Source organism: Cucumis sativus, chromosome 7 (assembly GCF_000004075.3).
Source record: "Cucumis sativus cultivar 9930 chromosome 7, Cucumber_9930_V3, whole genome shotgun sequence".
Taxonomy (NCBI): domain Eukaryota; kingdom Viridiplantae; phylum Streptophyta; class Magnoliopsida; order Cucurbitales; family Cucurbitaceae; genus Cucumis; species Cucumis sativus.
This window is the reverse complement of record NC_026661.2, coordinates 22,048,484-22,070,066: the sequence shown is the minus strand read 5'-3', so window position 1 is coordinate 22,070,066 and position 21,583 is coordinate 22,048,484. Positions and strand designations below refer to the sequence as shown.

General features: G+C 31.3%; 3 protein-coding genes across 5 annotated transcripts; 1 reads left to right on the top strand and 2 right to left on the bottom strand.

Moving 5' to 3' along the window:
- Positions 1 to 2,447: 2,447 nt before the first annotated feature.
- On the top strand, positions 2,448 to 3,856 carry LOC101217360 (inorganic pyrophosphatase 2). Its single transcript, XM_004141628.3, has 4 exons — positions 2,448 to 2,674; positions 2,753 to 2,874; positions 2,955 to 3,156; positions 3,244 to 3,856. Exons 1-4 carry the CDS (start codon positions 2,537 to 2,539, stop codon positions 3,601 to 3,603), a joined length of 822 nt encoding a protein of 273 aa, XP_004141676.1. The 5' UTR covers positions 2,448 to 2,536; the 3' UTR covers positions 3,604 to 3,856.
- A 1,274-nt stretch (positions 3,857 to 5,130) lies between these two features.
- LOC101208877 (ABC transporter C family member 8) lies at positions 5,131 to 12,210 on the bottom strand. The gene is made up of 12 exons (XM_031889130.1): positions 12,057 to 12,210; positions 9,189 to 10,621; positions 8,780 to 9,100; positions 8,584 to 8,670; positions 7,898 to 8,491; positions 7,637 to 7,801; positions 7,237 to 7,534; positions 6,945 to 7,159; positions 6,517 to 6,822; positions 6,081 to 6,144; positions 5,760 to 5,999; positions 5,131 to 5,660 (listed from the first exon to the last, which is right to left on the bottom strand). The coding sequence occupies exons 2-12, from the start codon at positions 10,596 to 10,598 to the stop codon at positions 5,548 to 5,550; spliced, it is 3,813 nt and encodes a 1,270-aa protein (XP_031744990.1). The 5' UTR covers positions 10,599 to 10,621; positions 12,057 to 12,210; the 3' UTR covers positions 5,131 to 5,547.
- Positions 12,211 to 16,637: 4,427 nt separating this feature from the next.
- Positions 16,638 to 20,857, bottom strand: LOC101217592 (protein WHI4). Of its 3 annotated transcripts, none has more exons than XM_031889440.1 (11): positions 20,535 to 20,857; positions 20,126 to 20,188; positions 19,854 to 19,935; positions 19,681 to 19,755; positions 19,387 to 19,429; positions 19,192 to 19,237; positions 18,717 to 18,817; positions 18,116 to 18,185; positions 17,504 to 17,586; positions 17,358 to 17,410; positions 16,638 to 17,100 (listed from the first exon to the last, which is right to left on the bottom strand). In XM_031889440.1, exons 1-10 carry the CDS (start codon positions 20,727 to 20,729, stop codon positions 17,380 to 17,382), a joined length of 789 nt encoding a protein of 262 aa, XP_031745300.1. In that variant the 5' UTR covers positions 20,730 to 20,857; the 3' UTR covers positions 16,638 to 17,100; positions 17,358 to 17,379. The 3 variants fall into 3 exon arrangements, with proteins under 3 accessions (XP_031745300.1, XP_031745301.1, XP_004141677.1); XM_031889441.1 differs by having other exon boundaries at positions 16,653 to 17,180; XM_004141629.3 differs by lacking the exon at positions 16,638 to 17,100 and having other exon boundaries at positions 17,188 to 17,410.
- Between the last annotated feature and the right edge of the window lie 726 nt (positions 20,858 to 21,583).

Here is a 21,583-nt window from a genome sequence, read left to right as displayed (position 1 = left end):
TTCAAGATTTGAAGTTTTTGATTCTTCTATCTATGTTTTAATTACAATCATTTAAAAAAAATGAAAATTCGAACAACAAACCTTTTGATCTCTAATAATATTATCAAACATCTTTTAACACATACTATCTATTAGATGAGTAATTAGTAATATAATTGAAAAAAATAGTAATTTGACTTACGAGAAGTTTAATGTTAAAATATATGATAATGTAATTGTGTTAATTGAAATCTCGAGTTTTGATCAAGAAATAAAAAATCTTTGGTAAGATAATATTTGAAAATTTCAAATGCATGAATTCTTATATTTGTGTGGATTTTGATGATAGATGATTACATATCGACTGTTATGAAACTAAACACAATTTGATAAATATAAGTTTATAAGAGATTTTCACGAAAATAAAAAAAAAATTGACAAACTATTTACAACTGATAGAACAAAACTACTCAAAATAAAACTTATAACATTTAGTCTTTTTATAAAACGTAAATATTTGATCAAAATGTTGATAATTTTCCTTATTTTTTCAACTCCCACTATTGAAATCGATTTGAAACTAACTGATATCTCCGACTATAAAATTGTAACATTTTAAAATGTTAACTAAATTTATGAATGATTCAAAGTCTAATATTTAAAACAATAGAAAATAAATATTGGGTGATCGTCTAAAAAAATTAAAATTTTTAAAAAAATATAGTAAAATTTTAAATTATATCGAATATTTTTTAGTTTATTTTGCAATTTAAAAAATATTCATTAAATGTTAATACAATCCATTTTTTAAAAACTATAAAAAATTAAAAAACTATTTACACTAATTAATTGAATAAAAAAACGTGATTATTTTCTAATCACACCAATTGCTTCCGAATATGAAGCTGAAAAAACCAAGAACACATGTTTATAATACATCTCCCCTTTTTATTATCATCTAGTTTCTTCTAAAACTTTGGGTAAAACCAAATTTATTTTTCACTTTTTGAAGAGAATTTTGAATCAATAACGTGGAAGAACAATATTCAAAACAATACTTCCACTTTTTTTTTGTTTGTTTTAATTCCAAGATGTGCAGCTGTGGATTGATTAATTAATTAATAAACACAATTAGTTAATTAATAATCTATATTCAATTGATGACAACTAATTAAAAAATTATATTACATTCCTTTGTTGACCAATTACGTGCTAACTTAATCCCTTCATTTTAATAATCTTCATTGTCTATCAATCTAATCCTCGTAGTATTATTTAAACACATAAAATATCCCATATACAATTTTAAAGGTTGCCATAGATATGTCTTAAGTCATTTCATATACTAATTCACTGTTTAAATAATAATAACAGTTTAATCAATTATGATACTTATGAATTGTTCTACACATAATTCCATTGTTTTCTATATGATATATATGTGTGTGTTGGTAAGGTCTAATATTGTATGAATGATCATGACACATGTCAAATGGTTCTTCCTAATAAAAGGGAAGAGTCGTAGTTAAGTTTGAGTATGAATAATGATTAATAATATAGAAATACATGTGGCAAACAAATCATGATGGCTAACACTTCTGTCCTTGTGTTGATTATCATCTTCTTTGTTGGGTTTTGAAATTAACCAAACTCATTTTTTTTTTAATACTGAGAAATTATTAATGATATGTGGAGGTACGAGAAACTTATCTTAGAGTTGTTACATATATATTATTTATAGCCTATATTATAAATAAAATTATTTGTGTTACATATATGTAAAGATTTTTTTTTAAAAAAAATATTATATATATTATTTTATTTATTTACAAATAACTAATTAGAGAATCCTATTAAATTAATATCCAATATTGTTACTAGCTCAAGTAATTTTAATGGTAAAATATAATAGTAACTGGTTCACACATATATTTTCAATTAAAATTTTTGCATAATATATACTTCTATTCAATAAACTTTTGGGTTGAATTAATAATTCAAGATGATATTAAAGAAAAATATTGTATTAAAGCCTAGAGAAATGTATGTTTGGATGGAGCGATTTTGAGTTTGGATGGTAATATTAAAGTGGTTTTGTTTGGGGTTATTTTGGATGGTTTTACAGATTGTAGGAGTCAAAATCTAATATATTGGATGCATGTATTTATTTAAAAAGAAAATAGAATAAGGAAATGAAGCAACGTAGGAGGAATAAAAGGACAGGTTTGTTTGTGTAGCAGCCACGAGAAATAGGAAGGAAATAGGAATAACCAATATGCACTCATTCCGGAATATTCTTATATTCATAAGCTCAGTGCGTTTCATATGCGTCGAATATTCTCATATTCCAATTATTTATTCGTCTATTCCTCTTCCATTCACCTCCACCGTTCGATTTCCCGATTTCACCTCATCCAACGCCCCACAACTCTACCCTTTCATTTCTTCCCCTCCACATCCCGTTATAAATACCCCCACTCCGCAATCTGTTCTTCCGCAGAGATACATTTTCCTTCGCATCGTAACACAACAGTTTCCTAAGGTTTTCCTCTGAAAAATGGCTGGAATCGTCGTCGTTTTTGACTTCGATAAGACGATCATTGACTTGGATAGTGATAATTGGGTGGTCGATGAACTCGGCGCCACCGATTTGTTCAACCAACTTCTCCCTACGATGCCATGGAACTCGCTCATGGTATATTTTGATATCTTTTCTTCCTTCTCATTCTGTTATTTTCGTTAGCGGAATGGAGATTTATACTGTAATTTTCAGGATCGGATGATGACGGAGCTCCATGCACAAGGAAAAACCATTGACGACATCGTTGAAGTTCTTAAACGCGCTCCGATTCATCCCGATGTCGTTCCTGCCATTAGAGCCGCTCACGCCCTAGGGTAAGCGATCGTAGAATGTATTTATGTTTCTTATCTCTCGTTTTGATTTACAGCGGCTGATCAGACTTTGTGTTTTCTAGATGTGATTTGAGGATTGTGAGTGATGCCAATATGTTTTTCATCGAGACGATTTTAGATCATCTCGGAATAAGAGAATGCTTCTCCGAAATCAACACGAATCCAGGTTACGTCGATGAAGAAGGAAGGCTGAGGATTTTTCCTATCCACGATTTCCAAAAATCCTCTCACGGATGCAATCTTTGCCCTCCGAACATGTGCAAGGTACTGTATATCTCTGTATTTGCAGCAGTGTACATATATGTTGATCAGTTTCTTGTATGCTGAGAGATATTCATTTCACAAAATCAGGGCCTCGTTATGGAGAGGATTCAAGCGTCATTAATGTCGGAAGGAAAGAAGAAGAAGTTCATCTATTTAGGAGATGGAAGTGGCGATTACTGCCCTAGTTTGAAGCTTGGAGAAGGGGATTTTCTGATGCCGAGGAAGAATTTTCCACTGTGGGACTTGATTAGCCAAAACCCACTTGTGATTAAGGCAGAGATTCACGAATGGAGCGATGGAGAAGAGTTGGCGAGAATCTTGTTGAACTTAATCAAAACCATTTCCATGGCGGAAAATGCTCAGTTGTTGTCACCTCAAAATATGGGTGTTCCTGTTTACGAGGCTCTGCCTTCACCCACACCAAAACCAGCCATGGTGGCCAATTAAATTCAATTATATACGAATACCCAATTTCTTAACAAAACAAACAGTATCTACTCATTTACATTTTTCTTTTGGGTTTAATTATTTAATGACAGTACGTAGTGAAGATTAGGTATAATCAAAGCTTTAATTTTGGCAAACCCCATATGCCAATCAACGTAGTTTTAAATTTCTCTCTTTGTGTAACTTTTATGTCTAACCATATGTTGTGTAATCTACCAAATATAATGACTCACTTTAGCTCTTTCCGGTTTAATTGCGCCTAACCATATCACCATTTACATTGTAGTTCTAAATATAACAATTATAATGGTAATTAGATATATATAACAAGCCTAAAGTTTAAAATTCGTATACAAAATTTATGGAATACAAACTTCTTAAAATGCTTATTTGAGAATCTTCTTTAAAGAATTTTTAACAATAGTGGCGTCTTTGAACACATTCCAACAAATTGAACTAATTAAGAAGCTAGATTTGGTATTTTTATGTACGTTTTGTTTCCACACGCATCATGTATTTGTTGTTTAAATAATCTGTATATTTTCCCAAAAATGGTCTATTTCCCACATTTTCATTCCTATTTTATATTTCTACTCTCCACATGAATTCATTTTGTGAAAACACAAATATAAAATTCTATTTTATAAAGTGAACATTGTCCACCCACACGTATATACACACATACATAACGTATATATATATCCACATACACACACATAGGATATACATATAAATGGTTAATTATGTGATAATACATGTTGTATATTATAAGTTCATGGAGTTTATACAGTTATAGGTTGTTTTGTTGGAGTTCTCCTTGGAGCGTAGAGGATAACCATAATAGTTGTCAAATGGTTTTCAATAAATAAAGAATTGAAAGTATTGAAAGAAACTAGGGTTGACATATACCAACTCAACTTCGGCAACATTTAAAGTTGGTGGATCAAACAATGAATAATTTATTGTGTATAGTTCATATTGGTGAGGCAAACCCCTCTTAATAGTTTTAGACTTTTAACCGCGTATTTAACCATCTTTAAATAAAAATTATATTTTGTTTTAGAGTAAATATTGTACACTATTTTATAAATTATTTATAAGATGATGTAATATGAAACAAAAAATAAAAAGAATAGAAAAATGAAAATGAAAGTTACCCAAAGGTAGATGCCATTTCAACTATTATTTATGTGTGGTTGTGGTTGTTCTTAACTATTATATTTATTGGGCTCATGACCTACTTATTTTTACTATCTTCATTTGTGCTTCTTCCGAAGTGTGAGACATTCTAGATCGAAAAGTCAAAATTCTATTAACGATAGAAATGTATCATTAATCGATCATAAAAGTTTATACATTATAGATGCAAACTTTGTTTTATTTATAAATTTATACATATTATTCGTTGTTGTCTAAGTTCTTAGATTCTAAAGGTATATTTCTAAATAATTCTAACAAAATTGAAAGAGAAATTGAGCTAATGAAGGAACCAATTGAGGGAATATGGGTCAACCAATAAAGTTGAAATAATCCAATAAAAACCAATCATAATTGATAATGTTCAATCAAAAAGGAATTACTGCTTCTAATTTCTCTAATTTGTACGATAGAAAAAGAATCAAACTGAACCAAATGGTGTGCACATGAAGCCTGGAAACAAACCATCTTCTTCTTTTTCATTTCTTTTTTGGATGAGCGAAAAGGACATTCATCTCATAATATAATCAAATACGTTTCCTTCTTCCTTCATTTATCTTCTTAATTGAAATATATGACATGTTTCTAACTCATCCTTAAGAAATAGATACAAATTTCAAGTTTTGTTTTTAAGAATGATTTTTCTTTCTAAAGTATTGATCTCCTCTTTTTTGCTAAGTTTTATTTCTTTTGATCTCTACCATGGTACCAAAAACGAGCAATACTTTGCTTCCAAGACTCATTGTTTTAGTGATGAGAAGAGTCTCTCCGACAGCTAGCCCAGTATTCAGCTACAAGTTTGGAGAAATATGAGTTGGTTTCCATCAGCTTTGAAGGTTCTTCATATTCAACCAAATTACCTATTATAAAAGAAATTGTAGTTGGTTCATTGTTGTAAAAGCTTGCTTCAATTATTCAACAAAAGGATAGGTGATGAGGAACTTAAAGGGATAGCTTACCAAAGGAGAGAACCATGACTTTGTCACTGTCAATAACGGTAGGAACTCTGTGAGCTACTGTTACAACAGTGCATTCGGAAAACTCTTCCCTTATAATTCTTTGTAAAACGGTGTCAGTTGCCGAGTCGATTGAAGCAGTAGCCTCATCGAGAACGAGAATTTTGTTTCGTTTGAGAAGCACTCGACCGAGACAGAAGAGTTGGCGTTGTCCCACACTCCAGTTTCCACCTTCATCAGTCACTATTGAACCAACCAAAATCAATACATAAGAACAATCAAGTCAAAACATATGTTTGCTTTGCTTCCATGAAAAGAGCATACCAGATGAGTCGAGCTGATTCGGTAGACTGCTCACAGTGGCCTTCAGTTGACACTTCTCTAATGCCTGCATATAACCAAGTCAGTAGGTGAAAAAACATTTGCAAAACAAAATAGAGGAAATGTTGTTGAACCACATCGAATTAATGGAAGTGTTTAAAAGTTATTTGAGTTACTCCTCTCCTGATCGAAAGAGGTGGAACCTAGTGTTTATCCAATATGGTATTGTATCCCATGAAGCCTAGACAAAACTAGGATCTGAATAAAGGATGATCATAAGGATCCTATATGAGAAAGATGAAGAAACCTCACGATGTTTATAAGAGATACACATGACTTACTCATTTCACGGTCAACTAGTTTTGAGATGAATGTTAACATAATGACACAATGGAACAACATCATGGATTTTAAAAGGATGTTAAGTGCTAAGATTTACCTTCCATATCTCATCATCAGAGTAAAGGCCAAGCGGGTCTAAATTTGTGCGAATGCTGCCCCTAAAAAGTGTTGGCTCTTGTGGGATAATGCTAAGCTTCATTCGTAGATCCTTTAAACCAATGGAACATATATCGATCCCGTCGATGATGATTCTCCCGCTCTCTGGCTCCACCAAACGAAACAAAGCACTTATAAGCGTTGTTTTTCCACTTCCTGTTCTTCCCACAACCCCTACTCTAGTCCCTTCTTGGAAGGTACACGTAATTCCCTTGAGAACGAGAGGAGCATTGGGACGATATTTTATCTAAAACAAACAAAAGAACTTGAAACTTAAGCTTTGGAAATGCCATTCGAGTATCATTAAGACAGCTTGAGAAAATATGTAAGACAATTGAATGAATTGCATTTGTAGTTAGCCCCCCTGACCTTTAGACATTCCAGCTCTATCCTTCCTGTTGTAGGCCATGAAAATGGTGGTCTGCTGTTCTCTATGATTGCTGGAGGCTCTGCTGGCAAATGCATATATTGCTTGATCCTTTCTACTGAAACGATGTAGTTTGAAAGAGTACAATAATATCTCGCCATGAAAACATGTATATTTGCAAAGGATAAAGCATAAGAAAGAGAGAGTCCCACAAGTCCTGCACAATGGATTAAGCGGTCAAAAAGTGGTACGCAAAAGAGTTAGAGTCTTGTGTTCTTGTTGGGTTTGACTTGCCTGGATTGGTGGTTTGATTCTGAGGAAGCAGTACAAGGAGAAATGCAACAGTGAAAAGGGTGAAATTTTGCAACGTTTCTATCCTCAAAACAAACCACTCCGTCGTTGCATTATAGTTGAAAAAAAGACTTGCATCAGTGTCGATGAGCTTCAGAAACTTCTGGATGAATTGTTCCGTCATGTCGAAAGCTCTGATTGTGACAGCACCAAGGGATGTCTCTGATGCAAAATTCATTACAGGTGCTTTTGTTGTCCCATTAATTCTAATAAGCTCCGTACCAGTTGCTAGATAATAGCTCTTTCCAGATATAAGAAAACAAATCGATAAAAGTTAGCTCCACTAGTTTATGGTGAAGAAAATTATGTAATATGATGATAACAAGTACAAAACTCTGTATACCTGAACGTAGGTTGAAGCTATAACAGCTGGAATGGCAACAAGAAGAACTTCCCACGTAACAGAAGCCACAATTGCAATCACTACAACAAGATCTAGAGCACCAGATATTACGAAGATGGCGGCAAATGGTATGTCAAAATCCACAATACTCAAATCTGACGAGGCCTGTAAATATTACGATCTCAACAACATCAGTTTTGGTGTAGCTTTATGATGCATGCCTAAGAAATAGGAATGAAGATGAAGCCACAATAATCATACTCGAGTCAAGATTCGTCCAATTGGAGTTGAATCAAAGAATGTCATTGGAGCTTTGAAGATAGAATTTGTGAAACCATAGAAGAAAGCTTTAGAAGCTCTTAATCCAAAATGAGCGGTTAAAATGGACCTGGAATGTACAAATACTGCACTAAAAAGTGAAATAGCTGCATAGATTCCAATCATTGTGCCACTGCTGATATGAGGCAACTCAATGGCAATGGCTAGCCAATAAGTTGAAGCTGTTTGAAAACCAAGGAAACCACATAGACTAATTACGCTTAAATACACAAGAGAAGATGCCTTAGAAACTGTGATATAGTCCCAGAATGGTCTCCAACCAACATCCCCAATTTCCTTCTCTTCTTCATCTGTTAGTTGTACTCCACCCAACCTTTTGCTATTTGCATCCTTTTTATCATATTTTTCACGTTTCACGATGTCAATTGTTTCGAAGTCTCTCGGGTTTTCAGACTCTGAAGTGCCAGATGCTATTATGCCATCTTTGTGAGCACTCACAAGCTTTTGAAAAGGCGTCCCGACGGTCAACAGTTCTTCATAGCTTCCTGATTGAGTTATTTCTCCACCCTCAATTACCTGAAAAAATAGCAAGACATGTCGATGAGAAAGTGTTTACAAGACTACAACTACTTTAACATGGACATGACGTTTTAAAGTACCTAACTTACCAGAATCTTATCAACTTCAGAAAGAAACTCCACTTGATGTGTCACAAGAACGACGGTTTTCTTATCTAGAGCAGTCATGACACATTCCTGCAAAACTTTCAACCTTCGTCAAGTTGGATAATGATATCTCTACTAAAAAGATTCTCTTGAATTTTAATAATGGCTAGATACAAAACATAATTCTTCGTGTACTTACATCAAAGAGTGTTGTAGCAGTATGCGCATCAACTGCACTAAAAGGATCATCAAGTAGATAAATATCAGCATCATTATAGACAGCTCTTGCAAGTTGAATCCTCTGTTTCTGACCTCCACTCATGTTAAGGCCTCTCTCCCCTATTTCTGTAAGATCTCCATGGTCAAAACTATTGATGTCCTCGTCCAAAGCACATGCTTTTATGGCATTCTTATACCTGTCTGTGTCCATTGGCTTTCCATTGAGTATGTTATCACGGATTGTCCCACTTTGAATCCAAGCTATTTGTGAAACATAAGCTATCGATCCATTTACTTGAACCTGTAATATAAAAAAAAGCATACACAAACTAATTTAGTTTTGATGCATTTTCATGTCATACCAAATATGCTTTGTGTTGAGAACTCACATTTCCAGTAAGCTTTGGTATCTCTCCAAGTATGGCATGTAGCAGAGAAGATTTTCCAGCTCCAACCGGTCCACATATAGCAACTTTCTGTCCTCTTTCTACATCTAAATCTACATCCTTTAAAGTTAAAATCACTGACTCCGGATCCCACCTGAAGTTACCATTATGTATTTCAATCATCTTATCCATTGATGGGTTTTCAATGACTTCGTCGTTTTTGAGCTCATCGTCAAGTAAGAAGGCGTTCAGTCTATCAAAAGATACCTTGACTTGGATCAGGATTGAAAGAGCTTCTGGTATCATTCTTACAGGTTCAGACATCATTCTGAGTGTTGCAAGAACAGTAAAAATGGTGCTTGCATTCAAAGGAGCGCTTTGGAAAAGAACACATCCAAAGAAAACAACAGCAGATACAATAGTGGGAGCCATCCAATACAACAGGGACCCATCAGCCTTCTTCATTTGTGTTTCTTTCAACCATTTGAACTCCTTTTCACGAAGTGATTCGATTAAGCTTTGAAACTTTTCTTCCCATGATTGCAACTTAATAATCTTCATATTGTTAAGGACTTCAGAAGTAGACCTCAATCTCTCGTCTTGAGCAAGCATGAAATGGTACTGAGACTTTTGTAATGACTTAGCAAACGGCACATTGAGAAACCCACAAATAAGAAGAGGAATTAAACCCAGCAAAGCTCCAATACCCACCACCCAAAATAGCAATACAATGGATAAAATAAGCAATAAACCTGAACTCCAAGCCAGATGAAACCACCATGGAAATTCTCCCATTCTATAAGCATCAACAGCAATATAGTTTACTATCTCTCCAGCAGAATGCCTTGTCCTCCCTAAACTAGAAAGCTTCAATAACTTCTTATAAACTGCCACCATTAAAGCTGATCTTATTTTCATCCCTGACCTTCTAGAACCAAAGAAATAATGTCTTTGGCCAAAAGATTCAAGCATCTTGGAGACAATCAAAAACCCCACAATAGAAAGACCCTGATCCAAATGTTTTTCAGTACTATTTGAATAGTTAACAAAAGCAAAGAGAATAAGAGGAGAAACCACAACAGAAAGTGTTTTGAGAAGAGCATAAAATGCTATCAAAACATTTTCCTTCAAATGAACATTTTTAATGGCTTGAAAGGCCAAATTCCCAGAGCTTGAACAACCCTTTTCTGCTGAGAGTGAATCCCAAACATGGGAAAATTTCTGGTAAGCCAATTCAGCTTCATCCTCAGAATCAAGAGGAGGAACATCCTCAAGAGTCAATGTTTTTGAGTAACCCAAAGTAAGCAAAGGGTTAATCCAAGAAAATGTAAGTTTGCTGAAGAAACAAGCCTGTTCAACATTGAATGAACCAACTGATTCTTCAGTCCATTTTTGTAGCAAAGGTTCCGCCATGATCAGACCTCTAAATTTCGCTCCTGCTCATAAACACTTCAAATTACAACTCTCTCATACCTCAAAATCAAGTAGCGAATGTGAGCATATCTATGATATGAAAAGTGCATTTTGGATTAGAAGCTTCAAATTTTTTACCTCTCATACACTATTGAACTGACAAGATAAAGAGAGTACAAACAAAAAAAATCGATTTACATTTAAAGTCTTGTATGATATCTATCTACCAATGCAACGACGCAAATTGATACACTTTTGAAATTGATAATTTTTATTATAATAAGTAAATATGCTTTTAAATGTCCTATAAAGTGCTTAAAGGTTTTGAAAAAATCACTCATATTGGTGATTACATGACATGAACTAAAATGTTAAACAATTCTAAAATTCTAGAGATTAAAATAATATTTTAATTCTTTGAACAAACCAATCATTCGTTTATATCAAACTAAATCCCAATTGGTTTCAAATCTCAAAATAGACCAGAAATTTTTCTAAAACATAAGAACTCACAAGCAAACAAATTTTGGTTTATAGGTATTTTCACTTTTGTTTGAAGCTGAAATAATAATTTAAAACTAATGATTAACAATTTTCTTTAGTAAAATAAAAACATACGAAAATATAAATGATTAAATTAGACCACTTCCACATTAATATATAAAGTAAAGAAAAGCAATTTTTTTTCAATCACCAACGGAAGGTTCTCCCGTTCTAAATTTTTAAATATAGTAAAATAAATAAAATTTTAGTTCCATGAAATTTTATCAATCTCTATTATTGTTTATCGTCGAAAGAAACGAAAAATTTGCTATATTTTTTTAAATATTTTAAACTATTTTTTCTCACATTTCTTTTTTTTTTATTATTATTTTCTAATTTTTTCGATTTGAAAGAGTTTGAATTTTTTAATTTCGTATTCTATCCTTCACTTGACAACTCAAATAAAAATAGTTTAAATGAAATTCGATAGATTTTTCTATATTTGTAAATAGTTTCAAATTTTGTTCTATTTGAAATTTTTTTTTTCACACAAAAGAAATATATATGTATATTTTTTATCAAACTATAGGGTTAATTTCATTAAAGAAAATCCTCATTTCTCATTTCCCATTTCCAACTTATTTGAAAATCTAAAGGAAATGTCAATTCAAAATTGTGTAACTTTTTATCATTTTTTTTCTTGTTTAAAAAAAGAAAACAACATGAAGTCTTTTTAAGTATACTTTTTAAATTTCTTGTTAGCTTTCTCTAACACATGAACGATAATTTCATTTCATTATTCTTAACAAAAAAGAAAAAAAAGTTTGAAAATAAATTCTATTTGAAATGATATCCTTACGAAAAAAGAAAAGAAATAAAAAGAAGAAATAAAATGAAATAAAAACGTTATCAAACCGTCTCCAAACCTTTCTTTTTTATTTTTCCCAAGTCGTGTTTAAAAGAAAAACGACTTACCCAGTTGAAGCTACTGTTTGTGTAGAATCTTGTTTGAACCATTCCCAAGAGCTCACACATCCATGCCTTCTTCTTTCCTTCTCTCTCTCTACTCTTCCTTCTCTTTCTTCTCTTTCTTCTCTTTCTTATCTCTTTCTCTGCTGATCCCTTTCTTTATATATATATATATGTGTGTGTGTTTTTACAAAAACTACTTTTGTTTTGTTTTGTTTTTATTTTCTTATATATTTCGTGTCTTTCTAATTTATATTATTTACAATTAAAGCTCTTTGAGCTCTGAGCCTTGACTTCAGTTATTTTATTTACAGAATACAATAATGTCATCTCCCCTATAATATATATGTATATATACACAAATAAGTTCTCACAATTGTTGTATTTTTCTCTTTCAATAATATATGTTAAAAGAGAAAATATATATATATATATATAATGTATGGTGGCAAAGCATGACAAATTATTTGACTTGTTTAATTTGTTTATATTTTCAACGAAAATAAATAAATGAAAAAGGCTAAACAATTTGTGATGGGTCATTGTCACTCTTGTTAGATTGGAATGAGACTGAAATGAAGAACAATACCATAAGAAAATATTTATTTTTACAATAGATAAAGTATGATGACACAAATAATGGAGAATTTGTTTGAACCAGGAAGTATATAACTCTTGCTAAAAGATATCATTTGCATACATGAAATGAATGAGTTAACGATTGAGAGTAGAATTCAAGTTATACCTTTGGCTTCTTTGTTTGTTTTGGATGTTGCTTCTATTTTTCTATTTTGGTCTTAAGTTATTCAACATATTAGATAATAAAAATTTTAAAAATAATTCTAGATAGTTTTGAATAGATTAAACTATTGAGGTTGAGGTAACAAATTTGAATTGAGTTAATTAATTTGTTTTAACAAATTTCTATTTCAGTTCGTTTTAATATATTTAAAAATATTCCTAACTTAAAGCAAAAAGTGTGAAAAATGAGACTTTAGAACTTAATTATTTTTTGAAAATATTAAATAATAACAAAATAAAAAGAGCCTTAATTTTGTGTTTACTCTAGTATTAAATGTGTAAAATGAAGGTGCATGCCACAGGTAATTTTTAAATTAAATAATAAAGTCAGTTTATGATATAAGTGTTAAGCTGAAGTGAAGACTTAACAATTAAAAAATAATTCTATTAGATTTTAAATTAAATTAAATTAAATATTAAGAAGATATATTAAAATATATTAAATATAGATAATATTATTATTATTATTATTAAAAAAATCAATAGATCTGTTCATTAATAATTCAAAGAATTTGAATGGAAGGTGAGATCGGAATTCGAGCATTTAATTAAAGAAAGAGGCAGATTCGAAGCCAATTAAAATATGGTGCAATAAATTTGTAATTTTTATTCTAATATTAATTATTAGAATCACATTAATGTATGTAAATTTGGATTTGATTTAGTTCATTTAGATATACACACACATGTATGTTGTGAGATTAATACAATTTAGTTTTTATACTTTAAATAAATATCAATTTTTGTTACTCTTTTATTTAGTAAATTCGATCTAGATTTTATACTTTATATATACACACACATGAAGCATGCAACACTTAAATATATATAGATATAATTCTTGTCTGTTTTTTCTATATAAAATGAGAATTAAAAATGAAAAATAAAAATCACAACAATTAAAAAAAAATCTCAAATTGTGATATTGAATTGATTAGTTGTATTGACTTTAGGTTAAATTTTGGAAATAAACAAATCAAATTTCAGAGCTTTAAATCAAACAACTGTGACATAGAAAGTAGAGCCCATTATTGCTAAAATAGAAGACTATATTAAATTTAAGTAAAATTGAACAAAGTATAAAGTATAAAGATTAGAACAATATTTCAACTAAAATTTGAAGGAGTAATTAATTTTAAAACTAAAAGATAAAAATAACAATCAAATTTCAAAGTACAGCTTAAATGCTTACTCATCATGTCAGCAATAAATTTGCCTTAAAAGAAATCTGACCAAATTAAAATAAAGAATGAAACTGAGAAGGATATATTTATATTTTAATGAATAAATTACCTTTTCGACCTATAAAATTAAAATAATATATTTTTTTTGTCAAAATAAAATAAACATAGCTTAACGATGAATTCAAGGAAGAGAGATGAAAACACTGATTATTTTGAAAAGTCAAGTTCTATCCAATATTTTTTGAAAAGTGAAAAAATGTATTCTTTAATATTTTTGTTTGTTTAAAAAAAAAACACTTTTATTCATTGAAAAATTGCAACATTTGAAGCAGAAGTTTATTGAAACGCAAATTACAGCTATGAAAAGAAATTGAAGCAAAAATAGAGACATGAACACTGCCAAGTGTGTTTCTAAGTCTCAATCTCCATCTAAAATTTTCAATTGGTCTCTTTAGAAGAAGAACAAAATTGAGGATTTTAACTTTAGTAATTGGGCATTTTGAAAAAGCACAATGACAACCACAAAGAGTTAAAACATAGGGAATGGACCAATGAGAACAACACTCATTGTTTTCTAATTAGAGCAGAATTGTCTTTATCCCAATTGCCAAATAAATCTTAATCATATCAACTTCAGTTATACCAAGCCTTAGCAAAATAAATCCAAACACAACAAATTTAACCACATATACTTCCACAGATAAGTAATAATGTAATAACCAAACAGTTACTGAGAAAATCAATCTGCTTAGAATTGATATGCTAATAATTGCTTTTATCTATTGAAACAAAAAGCTATAAGCTAAAATTAAACTAAAATAACTAATATATTTTAAAATAAATCAAAATATCTACTAAATATAATAAAATTTCAAATTCTAGACATAATAACACCGATAACTAAAATTTTATTACGTAAATATTTTCAACAATTTTGTCATTTACAATGTTTTCCAAATTGTTGCAATTTTAAAAGTCTTTAGTCTATATATCTTCAATAATGGTGATTGTTTAATATAAGAAAAAATTGTTTTATAAATTTAGAAAAATTGCAATATATGACTATTTTAGCAATAATAATTAAGGATATAGCAATATTTTTAAAAAATTGCAAATATAACAAAACTATCACTGATAGACTTGTATTGCTGATAGACTTCATATGATATATCAGTGATAGATCAACATTTGCAACATGTGGTCTATTAATGATAGACTTATATCATTAATAAAATTTGACAAATTTTGGTATATTTGTAAATTTTTTAAAATTATGCTATATCCTTAATTAATTACTAAATTTGCAACTATTCCATAAATTTAACACATCCCCGAAGTGGTTTTTTTTTCATGCCTTTTAATATTATTCAATCACTTTCTATTAAAAATGAAAAAAAAACTTTGAGACTGAACTTAACCTTTATTGAAATTGCAAAGACTAATTAACACTATAAATTTGTGTCTTTTATTAAATGGTAGAAAACAAAAGATATAATAGTTATTAAATAAAACAAATATTTGAAAGGATGAGATTTCCTCTCGGAGCCAATTAAGAAAGAGAGAAATAACACATATATTCCATAAAAAATTTGAGGTTCCTTAGTTTTTCCGATGTGAAATTTTTAATATGTCCCACACGATGGTGTTTTTTTAAGTTCATCAATCTTTATCGAATCTCAATTTATTTTCTTATTGAACAAAATATCTTTTTGGATTTTATGGGCTATGATATCTTATTTGATAGTATGTGATCCCATTTTCAAGACTAACAACCAATAAAAGAAGTAACTTTATCTATCTTAATCCAAACGTGAAATCCTCGGATAAAAAATAGAAGCATTAGGGAAACCCTAACAAGGCAAACAAAATAAAAAATCTTCCCAACCAGCCAATTGCTAGCATTAAAATCTCTTTAAAAAATGAAAATCAAACTAGAAATTGTGGCCACAACTATTACTATTACACACAAAAAATAGAAATAAATAAACAAGATGCGTGGTCATAGGAAACAAAGTTCTATTAAAGGAAGTTCATATCGACGTTTGTTTTTCATTTTGGGTCCACAAATTAATATCATTACCAGGCCATGGGGAGGGGGCGGTTGGCTATAAACAACCCATCATACAAAATGAAGGAGAAATTTGAGGCAATTAATGTGAGGTGTTCAACTTAGTCCAAAAACAATGGAACAAATTAATTACTATTACTAATCCTCTAAGACATCCTACTCAAGAAAACTATAAACTGCCCACAGTTTCCAGCAATGAAACACAACCTAACTTAATTTGTTAAAACGTTATATTATCGATAAAGTCGAGAGGGTGTGAATCCATGTCTACATGTTGAACTCGGAGGAACGAAAGAGAATATACGTGATTCTTATGTTAATCCAACTCCAATCAAGGAGGGCATCGATCTGAGTGAATGCCCTCGACAGAAACAAGTGCCCTATCTAGAGGATTTAAAGATGACTACAGATCTGGTAGATCATAAATTTTCAGTTAAATGTGATGTAGTAGACGTGGATGCATGTCATTCACTCATAGGCCAACTTTGGCAGTTTGAGTTCAACTAATGAGAATAGAAATTTAAACTTCTAACCTTTTGATCAAAGGTCTATGTTTTAACTAGTTGACTTACCATTAATTAAACTAATCCTCTGTTGTAGTTTGATACAGACGTTGTGTTGTCAATTGAGTAAAAGAAAGATGCTACAAGTTCAATCGTAGTTTGATATAGACGTCGTTTTGTCCGATTACTATCTAATGACGAGTTACATCCCCCTACAAGGCTAAATCAGCCCCTCCAACAAAGAGCAGAAAGAAAGATACTACAAGTCCAATCCATCCCGGAGTTTGAACGTATGTATGAAGCGTTTGTCTTTTAGTTTAGAGAGGGATCATCCTTGCTTGTTCTTATGGTCACCAAAAACCAAATTCAAACTGAAAGTCCACTAACTAATAGGATTTTAGTTGAGCCACAACATCTGATACACTGCGCTACCAAATGAACTGCATCTCATCCATCACGAGAATTTTCTCTCTTCCTTCCTTTTTTCCTTTTAACTAAGATAGCTAAAGTCAGATCTCGGTTCTCCTTAGAAAGCTTCCACTATGAGATTAACTAACTACTACATAGCAATAGCCTCCAAAAAAAAAAAAAACACAATACTTTACTATATAATTTAGCTAAGATGTGCATGATGACATGATCTATTTTCATTATTTAGGCAGTGATATGATGCGTAATTTGCAAGCACCAGAAACAATACCAGACTGATTAATGCAATAAAACTTCAGAGTAGCAGCAAACGAGTCCCTACCAGACTGATGAATGCTTTCCAGCTAAGACTTCCTCATTTTAGACCGAGCATACCTAGAAAATGTCATGCAAAATCAATCAATTATACTCATCATATGCTGAAAGTGAAGCTATTAATAAAAATAGAGAAGTAATTTATAAAGATACTCTATATGCATGCCGCCACGGTCTGATGAAGGTAGCACGCTGCCCTGAAGCTCCTCCATAACCTTGCTAGCTTGTTCGATGTCCTGAAACAAGACAGTCAGGTAAACGAAGCCATATTTCAAGATGAATCTCATTACTCTTTGATTGAATATTTGAGAGTGCTCAGAGTTTTTATTTTCTTTTCTTGAAAAAAAAATTGAATGCTTGAAGTTTCTCATTTCAATAGTTAGAACAGTGGAAATATCTTCCGAAACAAGCTCCTCCATCAAAGATCATGATCGGATAGTGTGATGTTACAATAAAAAACAAAAACAAGAAATAATTTTGGAAGCAAGATTTCCTTCCAAATATATATATATATATATATATATATTTAAACCAAGATTTATCCACAATGGTTATATAGTAGATTAGATCGTTTAGAGAAAGAAAAAAAACTGCATATACAAATGGTCTCAATAATGTGAACAATACTAGGTTTAGTGAAGACTTAAGGCAATACCGTCCACCAATTATCATACCAGTACTTGTAATTCAAAACGGAGCAATGAGAAAGGAACAATTACAGCATAGTAAAATTTCAACACTTCCTTGAAAAGCACTCTTGCATACCTCAAAATCAGCAAATGCAACGGGCATTCCACTTTTGGCACGCAATTTGAGAACGTTGAATCCAGGATATCTAGCATCGTAAAATGTGATCATAAAACTTCTATCATAAACTGACAAATAATAAATTTGTTTACTTTTCATTGTATTATGATATGCAGCAACGGCACATCAAAACTCTTCCTATCAGGGTAGGATTTTTATTGGTAGTTTTGATCAATAAGGTAAGGTATATAAACAAGAAAAATAGCTTAGGTCTGAGACGTAACAAATAGTTCATCACAGGCAGATGAACTGGTCCAATAATCCCCAAATATTCCAACAACTGCTCGTCTTAAGTTTTTGCAAACCAATTTCTACTGTGGTCAGCAAAATACATCACATAAAATTAAAACTAACAATGATTTAGAGAAATAGTTCATAAAGTTTTAAAAAAAACTCAACAAAATCAAATCAAGTAATGCAATCGCCAATCATTTCAATCCCTCGCTGAAATAAGAATTATGGACACAACAAAGGAGAGAATAAGAAACAAATTAACACTATCACAATTGAGTAATCTCACTAAAGGTTATTACAGAACCACTGAACGAGTATAACTCACTTGCACAAGACTTCCTTCAGTTCATCTTCATTGCAGTTTGGACCCAGATTTGCGATAAACAAAGTGGAGCAAGGTCCTCCATCATTCTTTTCATGATGCTCCTGCAGCAATCAAACATAAAAGAAAGGTCGTATTGTATCAGCACGGTCAAACCCTATGAACAAGCTATCAATAATTTGAAAGAGGAATTTTTTACAAATATCAACTTAGAAATTAGTATGAAACAATTTCTGCTAAATACCTATCATCTTATTCATTTTTGGACAAACACTAAAAATTCAAAAATAAAATTTTCAGAACTTCAAAAATAAGAAAGTGCGTATAAAATGGACAAAAAGTAGACAGACGTGGACTAGATTAATTAGACTACTAGTAACACAGCAAAAATAATTATTTTTTACATTACAATACATAATTAGATCAAATTCTAGTACGGATTGTTCTAAATCCTAACAATGAAGATAGATTAACGTACATATGGAGCAGATATAGCATTAGCAGGAGTCACCACAGCCTCGTTGCTGCATTGTTTAGACAAGAATAAACTCAACCTCAAGGAAAAAAAAAAATTCTAAGAAAGTAACATTTCAGTTTTATATCCCAGTGATGCGACATCATCTAATATAATAGTTGAGAGCAAAATTAAACTTTTATTTAATGCTTTTTGAACCTTTGTTGGGCCTTTTTTGATGGTTCATCTGGTTCACTGCCTCCTGAATATATAAACGAACAACAAATATGCATGTGAGCCCAAAATTTCAGATTGTGTGGCAGCAAATATGCAAGTGAAATGTAGACTACATATTGAGGAAAAAAGATAGGCAAGCAAAAAGACAATACAAATCCATATGATCAATAAGAGAATGGACAGTTGTGAACATGAAAAGAGAACATTTCAAACACGTAGGAGAAAAATATGATGCTAGAAACAAATGTTATATATTAGAGAGTGAAAACATTTCACCATCATCACTTGATGTTTCCTGAGAATTGGCATCGGTTTTTTTCCTTTTATCTATCACAACATATGCTCCACCACCTGTATAAAGCAACATCGGATCCGATCATATGATAAAATGGATCATCTTAGCATAATAACTTGGCTCAAGCAGGAAATGCATATCTCTAAGCCCTCACCTGGCTTATGCTTTCTCCTAGAATTTGACCTAGCAAGTTCAATATGCAGAACCGATCCACTTTGTGGATCAAATTTGACACCCTGATACAGCACCATCGTAATGTTTCAACATTAAAAATTCACAATACTGACCAAAATTCTACTATCAGAACCTGCTAGAGAAACAGAATGCAACATGCAAAAGAAAAATAAACAAAATCAACTAAGCTTCACAACGAATTAGAAATCAGATTGACTCAAATATGGAACTATCTATAATACATGATCTTACATTTAATGCATGAAGCGCTGTCACAGCCGATTGGTGATTGTAAAAAGTGGCAAATGCCACAACCTGAGAAAACAAAAGGATCGGTATAAAAACGGCAACCAATGGCAGGACAACCGATTTCCTTTGAAGTAGCAAAATAGTAAACGTTCTTCTAACAAATTGAAGAAAATTAGGCTTCCTTGTCGTACAAAAGCTCAGAAGAAGCTCAAAATCTCCAATCATTTTGTATCCTATCCAAATTCGAGAAAACTGAAAACTACTAGAATCACAAATTAAAATCATACTCAATCCAACCCAGACCTAAAAATTGTCCCATCTTTTTTGCACTTCAATACTTTCCTCTTCCTATTCCTCATAATGTATAGCTTCCTACAGCCAAAACGGAAAGAAATGGAAACGAAAAGAAAACCTGATTGCCGCGTCCAGTGTACTTGAGCTGGCAAGAGTCGAACCCCGGGCGACGGCGGAAAAGGTTGTGAATCTCGCGCGCCTTGACGTCGTCAGGGAGACCAGAGATGAAGAGCGTGTTGATGTTGCTCCGTTCACTGTAGGTCGGGTCCGGTTGATTATAGAGATAGTAAGGATCGTAAGGAAGGTGAGCCATCGGCGAATCAGCCGGTGGAATTCACGGCGGAGATTGGTGTTAACTTCGAACACGGCGGAGTTTAGGTTCTACTGTGTTTTGTGTGTTCCTTCTTACTCGAGCGGGAAATACGTATATAGTGAAACATTTAGCAATAAGTTTCGAAATTTTATTGATTCTTTTTTCAATTTTTGTATTAAGAAAATGTTAGAATTGATTATGGTTTAGGGTTTAATCATAATTTAACAATATGATTATTCATCACTCTTTTCATTTTAGTCTTTAGGTGAATTTGTGTTGGATCAATAGTAAATTAGTCTAACATTCAAAAATCTATTATTCTAAAAAAGTGAAAGTGTAAATGTGACCAAATATCAAAATATTTACAAGTTAAATGATAAAAAGTCTAACATATAATAGAATCTAAAAATTTTGTTATCTTGTAAATATTTTAATTTATTTTGTTATTTTAAAAATATTCTTCGTTACTAAGTTACATGACACTCAAATTAGTCTAAAATTTCTAAATTGTTTAGAGATATTTATACCTAAACGAGATTAAAATGATATTTTACCGACCTCTCTTTTATTATTATAATAAAAATTATGGATACCAATATAAGGTCTAAAGACATTATATATTTTCTTATAAAAATCTCTTCTAATATTTTAAGACGTTCATCAACTATTATACTTAGTCGATTAGAGGCACTTGATTGATTGATTATTATGGTTAGTCGGTTTTTTTAGTAATAGTTTGATTATTCTAGTAAATAAGATGCCATTGTAAAGTCTATTTTTTTCACAATCCAATAAGAGATGTGTGTGTATATATATAAGTATGATTTGATCCCTTTAATATATAGTGACATGAT